This window comes from Netta rufina (genome assembly GCF_964035555.1).
Source record: "Netta rufina genome assembly, chromosome: 1".
NCBI lineage: Eukaryota > Metazoa > Chordata > Aves > Anseriformes > Anatidae > Netta > Netta rufina.
This window is the reverse complement of record NC_140123.1, coordinates 148,706,486-148,719,682: the sequence shown is the minus strand read 5'-3', so window position 1 is coordinate 148,719,682 and position 13,197 is coordinate 148,706,486. Positions and strand designations below refer to the sequence as shown.

Here is a 13,197-nt window from a genome sequence, read left to right as displayed (position 1 = left end):
CCGAGGAGCGCAGCGCCCGGCCGCGGGGGACCGGGGTCGCCGTTCCCGGGGGGGGATTGGGAGGGTGCAGCGGCTCCGCCGGGCTCTCTCGGTGCTGGCGGGGCCGGGAGCGGTGCGCAGGGGCCGGCCGGGCTCCGGCCGCCCCGAGGGGCCCCCGCGGCGCTCAGCGCTGTGCGCGGGGGGCGCAGCGTCCCGCCGGGAGACGTGCCCGCACCGCCCTCCGACGGCGGGGGAGAGCGAAACGCAACAGGTCCTGGCTTGGCGGCGGCTTTCCGCGCCCGCGTGCGTGATATTTTTCCCTTTTTTTTTTTTTTGCAACCGGCCTGTAAGGAGAAAAGAGAGAGGAGGTCAGAGCCGCGCGGGGACCAGGCGGGACCCCGACGGCTGCGCGCCCCCCTCCCCGATCCCGACGGCTGCGCGCCCCCCGAGCCCCCCTGGCCGGCCGCGGGCGCGCACCCACCTGCCGCGGGGGGCGCGGGGGGCGTCGGGGGGCGCTCAGAACCAGCTGGTGAAGTCGAGCAGCTCCTGCTCCTCGGGGCTGAGCGGGTCGTAGGAGCCCTCGTCGGAGGAGTAGGAGGAGACGGGGGAGCCCGCCATGGAGTTCATATCGTGCGAGTAGCCGGGCGAGATGGTGGGCGACAGGACGCCGGCCTGGAAGGCGGCGCTGACGGCGTCGTGCTCGTCGAGCAGCTGCTGCAGGGCGCGGATGTACTCGACGGCGGAGCGCAGCGTCTCCACTTTGCTCATCTTCTTGTTGGCCGCGCCGTTGGGGACGTGCTCCCGCAGCGTGGCGAAGCCCAGGTTCACCAGCTTCACGCGGTTGCGCTCCCGCTCGTTGCGCCGCGCCACGGCGGCCGGCTGCTGCTGCGGCAGGCTGTACCCGAAGCCGCTGAAGTTCAGCCGCCGCTTGCAGCGCATCAGCTCCGGCGAGGCCGAGCGCTGCCGCTTGGCGGCCCGCGGCGCCGACGGCTTGCCGCCCGGGGACGGCTGCCCGCCCGCGGGGCTCAGCTGCGGCGGCGGCGCCCCCGGCGGGGCGGCGGCGGCTGCGGCGGCCACGGCGGCGGCGAAGAAGCAGGCAGGCTGCAGGAAGGGAGGCTGCCCGGCGCCGCTCGCCATCCCGGCGGGGCTACCGCTGGCCATGGGCGAGGGGCGGGGGGCGTCGTGCGAGGCGGGGGGGCGGCCGCTCCCCGTGCCCCCCGGCGGCAAAAAGATGGAAAAAAAAAAATTAAAATAAAAGAAAAAGGAGAAGAGACGTGTGTAAAAGGGGGGAAAAAGCCGGCGGCGGTCGCTTAGCGAAGGAGACGGGAGAAGGCGGGCAGGGGGAGAGGGGCCGCGGCGACAAAGGGGAGCGGGCGGCGGTGCCGGGCGGGCGGCCGGGGAGCGCGGGCGGCTCTGCCCGCCCCCCTCCCTCTCGCCCTCCGTGCGGCGGCCGCGGGGAGGCTCGTGGCGCTCGCGTGTGCGCAGGCTGCTTTGCAAAGCCCCTTTTGCAAAAAAGTGGCTGGGGATTGTGTCTCTTATAAGGGGCGGACGGGGCTCGCCCCCCCTCACCCCCCCCTTCTCCTACACACACACACACACACACACACACTCGCTGCCCCCCCGCCCTCCCCCTCGCACACACGCCCGCTCTGCACCTTGCGCCTTCCACGCTCCCCGGGCTTTGCCGAGCGCCGCCGCCTTTGCAGCGCGGGGAGGGGAGGGGGGGGACCCACACATACACACACACACACACACACACACACACACACACACACACACTAACACCCCCCCTTTTCTACATCCCCCCCCCCCCTCCCGCAGCCCTCGGGCCCCGCCGCACACGCGCTGGCCGCCGGCTCGGCCCCGCCTCTCCCCCCCTTTTTCCCCCTCCTTTTCTCCCCCCCCCCCTCCCCTTTCCCTCGGTGCCCGTCTCCCCCCGCCTCCCCCCCGCCCCGCCGCCCCCACCCCCGGCGGGTTTTGTTGTTGCAAGTGCGTGCGCCCGGCGCGTGCCGCGCTCCCGGCCCTGAGCAAACACCCGCGCCGGGGCGCCGGCGGCGGCGGCGGCCGCGGAGGAGGCGGCGGCGGCGGCGGCGGGCGCGGCCCGACGGGGCGGGAGGCGGCGCGCACGGGGATGCGCGGGGCTGGGGAGCCCCGATTGGGGGGACCGGGTCCGTCTAGGGGGGTGAAGGGGATTTGGGGATTGATTTGGGGATTTGGGGAAGAGGGGGTGCGGGAAGAGAGAGGAGGGAGGTGCGCGGTGGTGGGCTGGGAGGAGGAGGGGAGCTGGGAGGTGGTGGGAGAAGGAGTGTGTGTGGAGTGCCGGGGGATGAGCCGAGGTGGGTGTTTGGAAGGTGGGGGGCCGTGGGGTGAGCGTGGTTGGAGGGAAAGAGGGAAGTGCATGCACTTGGATGAGTCCAGAGTGGATGTCCTATGGCTGTCAGCGCGGCAGCGGGAGGTTTCTTTTGTGGGGCACCATAAAGTCGGGGTGTGCTGAGCACGGTGAGCAGGTGGATGTGCAGACACAGCTCTCTCCTGGCCACACAGCCCATTCCCCAGGCCACACTGTGCTCGCTGCCCGATGCAAGTGGCATTTGTTTGCAACTGGGGATTCAGGGTGGCCCTGCCCTACGCAGGGGGAAATTCCCCCTGCTGCCAGGCAAAGTCTTGCTTGAGGCTTAGGTCTAACTGTGTAAAAGCAGCACTGAGGCTGAGAGCTTGGAGCTGGCATGACTTGGGGGTCACACCGCCCCTTGGGGCTGTGGGAATGTGGGTGGCCTGGGTGACACCGCCAGGCTCAGCACTGGGACACGCTGGTGGCCCTGATCTTGGTGCATGCAGCAGCGAGGAGCCCAGCACGTCTTTCTATCCCCGCCCTCCTGCCTTGCACATACCCACCTGTTCGTTCAAGCTTGTTACTCCTTTTTCTGTCTCCAGCTGTATGATCTGCACCTCTGCACTCTGAAAACTCAGAGATACGTACAATCTAACCCTCAAAAGAAGTAGGACCATTGCCTTACCACCTTGCCACTGGAGGAAATATGGCTCTAGGGAGTCCCTGGCAAGTGGTTGTCATGCCCAATGCTCACACCAGCCTCAAAACGTGGCAGGAATGGACCTGCACAGCCTGAGCTGTTCAGGTGTCAGTGGAAATGAGTGCAAAAACAAGCCCTGCCCTGCTGCTGGCCTCAATTACAGCAGCTGAGGCTGCACAGATCACCTCCTCTGCCCGTGGAGCCCTGACCCTTGCTGGGCACGTGGCTTTAACAGCTATAAGCAGCAACTCTGTGCGGCAGAACATTAATATGCACCTGCCAACTTAGCAATTTTTAGCATGGCACCATTTAATGCAGATGCATGATGATAAAGACAGTTTCTGGTCTAACCTCTGTCATGCTGCTTATTTCAGGGTTCCCCTCAGTGGCCACCGAGTATCTTTCTAATTTTTAGCTTGCTGTCTCATCAAACACCAAATCTACCAAATGATTTTATTTTCTTTTAGGCAGGACAACCGGCATGCAGCATTCAGTATTGCTCTCTGCATAGGAAGCTCTCTCTTCTCAGTTCCAAGTTTTCTGGATGATTCAGTCAGGGACATCCCTTGTCTGACCTCACTGCACTGGAAGTAGCAGTTGCATCATCAGCTTCACGTTGTGATGTTACAGGAGCGAGAGAACAGCAATGCACCAGTGGCATTAGAAAGTGGCAACAGAGATCAGAAAATGAAGTACCAAATTGATTGCAGCCTTGTAGACTATATATGTACGTAGAGTAATACTTACGGAGTAGTCCACTGCCAGAACTAGTGTAAAAAGACTGCGGCATGGAAATTCCTGCCCTTTTCCCCAAATGGCAAAGAGGACCAGAGTTTCTGGGTCCCCCCTTTTTTGAGTCTCAGAGGGCTCTGAACAAGAGCTCTTAAAAAGGCAAAAGGCGTGAGTCCCAGAGGTCACCACGTATAACTTGCATGTAATTTCACCTCCAAAGCTCCATTCTCCCCTGGCTCCCTGGGCCTGGGGGGCAATGGGGGAAGAGCCTTTTCCTCCCTTTACTGAGCATGTCCCACTCCAGCCGCTGCCACAGCGGAACAAGCTCATCCTTCGTGTTGTCTAAGGTAATGCCAATCTTGGCATCTTTCTGATTTGCTCACTTCACAGAGTAAGGGGCCTGGGGCTGCCAGGTTTATAGATAATAAATAGTGTTTCAGGGTCCCCAGCCTCCACTCACTTGTATGCACAGTCCTGCACCTGCGCCTTGAAATTCTTAATTCTAACATAATGATAAATAGCTCTTGCCCTTTTCATTGGTCTTATTGGACTTTCCCCTTTTTCTTTTTCTTTCTTTTTTTTTTTTTTTTTCCTTCTACTTTTTTTAATCTTGAATTGTCATTACTTTATAGTGTCTTTTTTATGTGCCTAAATTTTGTGTGCCACACTCATGAGGTCTTTTGAAGTCCTTTTTTTTTTTTTTTTTTTTTTTAAAAAAAAAAAAAAAAACACACTTTGGTATGCTTTTTTTTTTACCCCTTTTCTTTTTTAAAGGCCATTTACGTTATGATTAAATGCTGTCTTGGAAAGGCAGAACGAAAGTCGTTAATCTATATAGATCTTCAAAGAATCGATACATTCGGGACTTCTGTAGGATTTGTTACACTCCATTTTGTTACAGTAGGCAGCTCGTCTGGATTTGGGCACATGTGTTTCTCTCCCTCCCCTCGCCCCCCCCTTCTTCCAGCTTCCCCCCCAAGAGTGAAAATAAAGTAAAAGGTCTTTCATGGTAAACAAAACCAGCTTATTCTCCACATAGAACACATGAATAGCTGGAAAAAAACTTACAATAAATGGTGCATTTTTTTCTCTGCTGGGTATAGCATTCAAGATCAGTCCAGTATTCAAGAAGCAGTCCATTTTTTGCTCAGCAAGAGAGTTTAGAAAAGAAGCGTGGGGTCTATTCAAGGATCTTTTCCCCTTCACAATTGCTGGGCTTTATGAAACCTATCTTCCATGCCTTGTCAGAGTATTTCTGGGGACCAATTAGTGCTTTGTTGCAAGGCTTCTTTGCTGAATCTTTGAGCAGCAAGAAAAAGCTCTCTTGAGTCTCCCCTTATTTTGACTATTTCAGTCATTACTCAGTGTAATAATTAATATGACAACTGGACGCTGAAGTTTGTATAGAAACACCTCGGCTGCAGGAGAGAGCGTGCAGTGGGTGGTAACAAGCTACAGATCAGACCGAGAAGCCACACACACAAGGAAAAAAAAAGAGAGGGAGAGAGAATAATGAATGAAAAGAAAGAGGGAAAGAATAAAGATAAATAAATAGTTGGCGCAACCCAAAGAAACATAATACAGACTTGGAAGGAAAAAAAAAAAAAAAGGCAATTAGGAGGCAGGGGAGGGGGCGGGGGACCCCAGAGTGGTGAACTTATTTTGAAACAGTTTCTATGTGAATATAATTTTCAAAACTTTCCTACTTTTAGGACGCAGGAAAGTGACTTTTTCCTGGTGACTATTCCTTCGGGTAAGCCATTTTCAAGGAGCATCTGCATACATTTTTGCATACTTGATAGACTTAAATGTCTCTTTCTAAGCATGCCTTTAAAGAAAGAAGGACTTTGAGCATTAAAACGTGTTGGTGACTAATTGTTGCCCGTCCTGCCCAGGGTGGATGGAAGCTCCTTCCCGGGACAGCAAGTTGCAGGAGCTTTCTGGTGTATCGTCTACTAGAGGAATACAACCTGCACCACTGATGAAGAATTAAAAATGACGTTTGACCAGGGACACTGCTGAATTCTTCTCGAAAAGGCGCTTTGGGATGAACCCTCATCACTTTGGAGACATTTCTTGGGCTGCCAATTAGGGCATAATAAATAATTAGAGGTTTTAAGCATATTAGATACAGCTCATGCTAATGAGCTACATCAGGTCTTGTGCTAACCTGAAGTGACAGTTTGCATATAGGGCTGCGAGAAAAAAAAAAAAAAAAAAAAAAAAAAGGAACCGGGGGCGGGGGGGGAAAAAGCAGCAGCCAACCCAGCCGCCCACCCCAGCCCGTCCCCGTCCCCGATGTCCCCTCCGCGGGTCCCGCAGGGCGCTGCCGCCCCCCGGCCCCACGCCCGCCGAGCGCTGCCCCTGGCCCGCCGGTGGCCCCATTGTGCGGCCACGCGTCCCGCGTCCATCACGGCCGGGATAAATCACACCGGGCTGACCCCCCCCCCATTCTCCTCCCCCCCCCCCCCCACGCCGCCCAACCCCTCCAACACACACTTTTTGGACAGGAAAATTTTGGACGGAGGAGCGGAGGGCGGTAGGGGTGGGTTCCCCAGGCTGTCCCCTCCGAGGTCGCAGTCCGCGGGATGGAGAGGGGTTGGGGTCATGCAGCCTGGGAGGCGGACCCCCCCCGGGGCATGGGGGTGCAGCCGCCTCCCTGTCCCCATTCCAGTCCCCATCCCAGTCCGCATCCCCTTCCCCGACCCGTCGGTCGCTGTCGCGGGGACACAGTGCCACCTCCCGGCCACCCGCGGGGGTAAGCGGGGCTGGCAGGGAAATGAGGCATTTCCAGGAGCGGGCGGCGAGCCCGGCTCTTGCCAGGAGCGGGGAACATGGCCCGGAGGTTTTGCAGCCGGAGGGCGGGAGGATAGGAGGCTCGGTTGGTGCCTAAGGGGAGCTACTGCACTGGGAGACCTCTGGGAAATCCATGGAGAATATCGACCTGGGACACCCCTCTGCCTTGTTTACACATCCTCATTCAGTCATCATTTGGGAATTTTTCAGCAGCTTCTAGAAAAGCCCCTGTCCATCGTTCGCTGCTCACTCAGCCCAATGGGGACACCCCGAACCCACAGGGAGCCGCAGGCCAAGGATAGTCCCGGTGTCCTCGCATCCCTGCCCAAGCCAGAAAAAATTCAGCTCTGGGTAAGATGCTGCTCTCCAAACTCTGCCTAAAGGCAGAAAGGGGAGAAAGCAGTCTGAAAAGCAGCCAAAGTCTGTGGCCCTTTGAACTTGCAGCATGCCGTCCAGGGAACCAGCCAAGTTTCAGTGCAAAGAGCCCTTTTAGTTGTGGCTGAGCAGCACGGCCAGAAATGGCTGTGTGTGGGGCGTGTGTTTCTGGGTGACGAAAGGTGTTTTCAGATGAAGGCAATGCAGGACAGCGGTGCCTACCTGCACATGGTTGGAAGGGAAGGAGTGGGTTGCACGGTGTTGCAGCAAGAGCCCAGAGCAGGACCAGCAGAGCCCAAGGCTCAGGTGCTCACCCAGGGGCTGTGGAACCAGAGCCGTGGGACAACTTGAAACACAAGTGGGAAATCCCAGTTTGCAATATCATGGCAGGGCAAAGAACTTCCACTTGGTAGGCTGAACTACGACTTCAAAGAGTGCTCAGGCAATCTGGATTCAGAAACGGTCCAAAGTAACCAGAACTGATGCAATCATGTTCATGCTGCAATGGCATTGGAGTAAATGCTAGCTTGTGCATGCACGCACACACAAACTCACACACTACTTTGCTCCAGAACAAGAGAATTTGGGAATTCCTCCTAGCAAGAAGGAGCTTTGCTACCCTCAGCCAATGCCTTTTGCTACCTGGCAATTTCTGAAGGTCCAGGCTGATTAAACAGTGAACCAGTGGCAACACACTAGTGATATCATTATGATTATGTAGCAATAAGAGTAAGAAATAAGCTTGCAATATAAATAGAAAAAACAGAGTGTGGGAGGAGTCGTAAAAAAACAAACCAAACCAAAACAAAAACAACAAACAAATTACAAGGATTTAGCACAAGCAATATTTAGTGTATCCAGTATTTCACTTTACTTTGTCTTTATTGTTAAGGTAGAGTGAACAGAAAGTGCAAAACATAAGAAAAGGAGAGGAGGGATGGAGGAAAGGAAAAGGACTCAGTGCATGTGAAAGCCACAGAGAAGGAAAAGAAGAACAAAGGTTAGTAGAAAGAGAAAAACAAAGAAAAAGGAAGGCACAAATGATTGAAAAAAAAAAAAGATTATGACTTTTGCTGACATAGCTGTTTTGTTCAGACTTAGGACATGTATCTGTTTTAAAATCTAGTTGAAAAACATACCATGTAGAGAGGCACGGCATGTGGGCAAAGCAAAAAGCAAACAAGAACAGTTACTGGAAGCTGTCCTGTCCTACACAGGGACTACTATAATCAGTGTTATCACCATCCTCATCTCTCTCTCTTTTTTTTTTTTTTTTTTTTTTTGCGAGGTGGCCTTCAATGTCCCTGGCATCGACAGACCTGTGCTGGGTGCTGCACAAACACAGGACACAAAATGCTGCCTCCCATAGTGAACCTGTTGGCTGAACAGTTCAAAAGCAGTAGTTTTAATACTGGTAGCAAGGTCAACCTGCCCTTCACCTACTGCACCAGCTCTCCTTGCCCCAGCCTGATGCTTTGGTGACAGCAATGTCCAGGGTGGCACATGTTTATTATATTTGGTTGCCTACCTTGATGCTAGCCTATAACATAGGATTGCAGTTCATCTCAGAAAGTCACTTTCTACCTGTGCATATGGCCATAGGATGGACAAACAAGAAGGTTCTCTGAAAAATGTAGGTTTTGTGTCTAAAGCTCTGAGTTACTGCAGATGTACATCATACAGTACATAATTTCATTGGGCTGGATTCTGACTTGATGATCATAGGGTTGAACATGGGTTTGGGCTAAGATTCTTGCAAGTGCCTCCCTACTGATCAGATTTCATAACTACGAATAATTCATGGCAAGTCTTGGTTGAAATTTACCAGTCTGAATTTGTTCTGGAGCATGCGGTAGAATTTCCCTCGAGGCTCAAATAACTGTGAAGGGTTGATTCTTCTGTTCCACAGAAGTTATCTTCATCAGAAAAATGCAGCAAGATTACCTGCTGTGACATAGCCTGTCTTAGTGTAAACTTCAACCTTCCAAATAACAAAATAGACCTTGATCATTCTCTCTTTTTTTTTTTTTTTTTTCTTTTCACCTGCCCTCTAGTATCAGGCTATAACTTTCCTTCATTCCTTCAGTCTCTATGGTGACTCTTTCCAATCCAAGTGTTGGCTGGTTTGTACTAACCCTTTACTAACCATTTCCGAATTCATTCATGTTCCCCCTCTTCCCCTTGTAGCTCTCCATGGCTGACATACCTAAAAACACATGCGCACCTTCTGCATTTCTTCTGTCTCCTCCCTGCTCCTTTTCTTCCTTTACCTCCTTCCCTTTCTCCATGTTGAGTTCCATATCCCAGAGAAAGGTTCATGAAGTTAACACCTGTTTAATGCTTTATACTGGGCCTCTGTTGTGTCCAGTGGCTGGTGTGCAGAGCTGTCCCCTGCTCTCTGACCTCTTGGATGCAGCCCAAAGGGCCTCTCTAAAAGACAAACAGTCCAGCTGCTGCTGAGTTGTGCCCCGTGTCTGGCATGCAGACAGGTTCCTGGAGAACATCTGATCTCCAATCACATGGAAGGGAAACCCACCAGTCACTAAACACACACACAGCCACAGGAACAGACGAGGGGGAAGGCTGAACCCAAGTCAAAGCGTTGATGTACAGGAATGAAAGCAGCGGCTGACATTGATCAGGGGAAGGAAGGCTGCTAATTCAAAGCATGCCATTCGTCCACGTTGGGCACAGATAGAAACAATATGCTGGAGAGCTGCTACATGCTGGGGGGGACCGAAGGGGCTGGCTTGTCCATGTGCCAGGGCTGGGTGGGTGGGGGGCGTGGAGGGAGAACGCCCCCTTGGCACAGCATCTGGGGGGAGGGAGCTGGAGGAGGGGATGGCTTTGCCTCGCTTCCTCCACTTTAAATACCTTTGCACAGAGCTCTGGCCACCACGGTAAGGTCAGAAGGCTTCACCCGCAGCCTCCCTGTGTGGGCATCGCCGCCTCCGCAACATGGACGCGCAGCACTGCAAGATGAACGGTGAACTTTTCCAGGTAAGTGGTGGGGCCTGTGTGCCTGCTGTTTGCAGGGAGTCCCTCTGTGCCCCTCCATGCTTGCAAATCTTGTTTCCCGTTCTCTAAGATGCCCAAGATGGGAGGAAACAATGCGCCTGTCTCAACAGTTTTTGGTGTTTGGATGCCACCGTTGTTCCCTTTGGCAGCTGGCGTGCTTGTCTGGAGTTAATTGTGCTCACAAATGTGTGGTGAGAGCAAAAATGAAAACATTCCAACAGGGGAAAGGAAGGAGAGACAACAGATCAGGGTCAGGGGACCTCTGTAAATGTATCCTTGCGTACATGGCAAATAGAAGAAGCAGCAGAAAAGACCAGCAAATAATTAGAGGTCTCTTAAACCTGTGTGACGAGAACAAGCTGTCTTCTTTAGTTTAGGGAAATTATGTGCTCTTCTGGTGGAGCTATTTGTTAACTTTTAGCACTCTGACATATATTCCCTCCCCGCTCCTTTTTTTTTTTTTTTTTTTTTTTTTTTTTTTTTTTTTTTCCCCTGGATGTTTACTGACTTACTTTGAACTCTTTATTTTGGAAAATACAGGAAAGTACTGAAACCCATGACTTTCGATTACAGGCACTATAGATAATGTAGGAGCAAGTGACATAATTTGAGGCCAGCCTGGTTAATTATTAGGACCGAATTCTGTCCTGTGCAATGACTCTGAAGCTGGGGACAAGCTGTGGAAGATATGAAAAAACGGGCTTCATTTCCTACAAGTCTTTTTAGGTACAGAGCAACCAAGGAAGCCTGGTTTCCTACTGCTTCATGTGCTGAGGTTGAACTCCCCTAGGGATACGCTACTATTCCACCTTGCTGTTTCTCCAAGTTGCCTAATTGTTTGGTCCCAGTGAGATCTGTGGGAGCTGAGCATCTAGCTACCTTAAGAAATGGACTCTAAATGGCTTGGAAACTTGTTCAATTTTTAAGAGTAACTTTGGAATCTTATTTCCATTGAAATATTTTTTTCATTTTTTTTTCTATATTTCTATTATTTCTATACTATTTTGTATACTATTCACTTTCTCTGAAACTACAGAAAAAAACTTCTTCTAGCTTCAGCAGTGTTGGAATTCACACTGAAGGGTTAAACAACTCAGAAATGAGTTTGAAGGCTGACAGGTCTGTATTATTGACCTCCCAAACTGCTATGTGTCAGAAAGGAAATATCAGTCTCTGTGTGAAGTAGTTAATTAAGAACATAGATTTGCATTGCACTCAGGCAAACTGTCCCTGCATCTACACATCACTGATGTAAGAGACTGCTAGGTCCAGAAATGGTTGTCTGTATTTGTCAACTGGTTCTTATACACTAATAGGTCACATACATATCATATAGACAGTGTTTCAATGACAATGAAACAATTTGTTCAACTCTTAATCACAATAACAGTAGTAAAAGAACAGAATTGTCCCAAAGCTGCATTTCATCTCTATATAAGAGATTGAGAGACAAGAAATTAGAATTAGGATTGAGAACAGATTAGCCATGATCAACAGTTAAAAAATACGCATATATATGACAAAAAGCTCAGCAATAGATGTGAGTGCCTGCATTTGTGTTGATGCGTTGGCTCCAATGTCTATTGATGTATAGTGCCTCCATACATATCGATAAGATCTGGGTACCTGTCAGGAAAATAACGCTTTTAGTCTCCATCTTGCACTGAAAGCCTCCACCTCTCTGGACAGATTTAGGCATGCACTGACTTTTGTACAAAGACCATCCCAGTGATCTACATTCACATGCAGATGTGCAAAATGTTAAGCAATTGTCACCGTGTTTACAAAATTAGTGCCTACTGCCTTCTGCAACTTTTTAGCACAACACAAACTAATTTGCAAGAGTGGGAAAATGAGTGAGAATAGCCTAAAAGTGGCTGATCTCAGCATATCAAGGCTAGTGACCAATGAGAATCTATCACTGTATAAAGAGATTAATTAATATCAAAATTACCTTGTAGGACTTGAGCCTTGTATTATATCCTCTGCCAATGTTCAAAACACAAATTCTTCCTTTGTCACACAGAGTCAAGAGAACCTGCAACAGAAGCTGCTCCATGAGGCATGCCTTGGCAAGAACATTTAAAAAATGTGACTACAAGTCTTTTAAAACATTTCTAGAGCAGACCATGAAAACCAAATTCTTGGTCCACTAAGCAGACACTGGCGTAACTCAGTTCTGTCCTTAGGGTGAATTTAACTTGTTGAGATGGAGAAATTGTAACAGCAAAGCCATGCAGGACCACAATTTCAGATGACAGTTTTGGTTACACTAACTATAATAAAATTTCCAGGCTACTGACATTTTGTTTGCTTTTTGACAGACTCCTGTCACTGTCAACCCTTGTGGTTGCTTCAGATGTCAAATGGCTTTCATTAGCCAGCTGCTGCACCATTCTTGACTGCTTTTCCTCTTGGTCCCTACCAGCTAAGAGCAAGGCCAGCTCCCTGGTTGGCTGAGAAACCAGAGAATAGGGAGATACTCCAAGACATAGCACAGCTGAGTGGGTGACAATCTTCCCTCTGGTCCATAAGACCAATCTTTCTACTACAGTTCCCACCAGAGTTTCCCTGTAAGGATGGAAATCATTTAGATAATCTGTGTGACCACTGGAAATAAAACTAGGTGGAAAAATCTGTTGTCAGACTCCAGCAATGAATGTTCACATTAGCAGCAGCCTAAAAGTCAGCCTGAAGAATCAGGAATTATTTATTTTACAAAAAAAAAAAAAAAAAAAAAGGCAATTCATTATAACATTGCCTCAGAAAATGTAGTCCCACCAAGAGTTTTATGGCTTTTGTGCAGCTGGATTTCATTAATCTGTCTGCTACAAAGACTGCTTTTGCTATTTCTAAGGACAATATTTGGGAACTGAGACTCTTTATGCTCTGATTTATATGTTAAATTTAGCAATAGCTAAAGCGGGGATGGACTCTGACTGAAAATGTAGGTCTTAATAAAGAAAAATTGAAAGGGTGGATACTTTTAGTCAGGCCTTGACCTAGGACTTGTTACATCAGCCTCTGTTACAACCCTCTGTGTTGCTGATGTCTGGTGTGATCTTTGAAATGCCATCCAGGGGTGATTTGCCCAAGGCCACAGACACACAAATAAGATCTTACTGTGACTTCCAAAAGTTTGTGGTGGTTGTGCTTCAGATTTACAGAATCACAGAATCATCTAGGTTGGAAGAGACCTCCAAGATCACCGAGTCCAACCTCTGGCCTAACACTAAGTCCTCCACTAAACCATATCCCTAAGCTC

The 13,197-nt window shown here is 50.7% G+C and overlaps 2 protein-coding genes across 2 annotated transcripts in view; one reads left to right on the top strand and one right to left on the bottom strand.

The window, feature by feature from the left end:
- Window positions 1-495: 495 nt before the first annotated feature.
- On the bottom strand, window positions 496-1,140 carry ASCL1 (achaete-scute family bHLH transcription factor 1; the record flags this gene model as incomplete). The annotated part of the gene is made up of 1 exon (XM_084297913.1): window positions 496-1,140. The coding sequence occupies one exon, from the start codon at window positions 1,138-1,140 to the stop codon at window positions 496-498; it is 645 nt and encodes a 214-aa protein (XP_084154039.1).
- An 8,665-nt stretch (window positions 1,141-9,805) lies between these two features.
- Window positions 9,806-13,197, top strand: part of PAH (phenylalanine hydroxylase) — a gene marked incomplete at its 3' end in the record, with an annotated part of 36,571 nt that continues 33,179 nt past the window's right edge. The window contains exon 1 of the mRNA XM_084296557.1: window positions 9,806-9,914. Coding sequence (XP_084152683.1) covers window positions 9,873-9,914 — 42 coding nt within the window. The 5' untranslated portion in view covers window positions 9,806-9,872. The remainder of the gene's footprint in view (window positions 9,915-13,197) is intronic.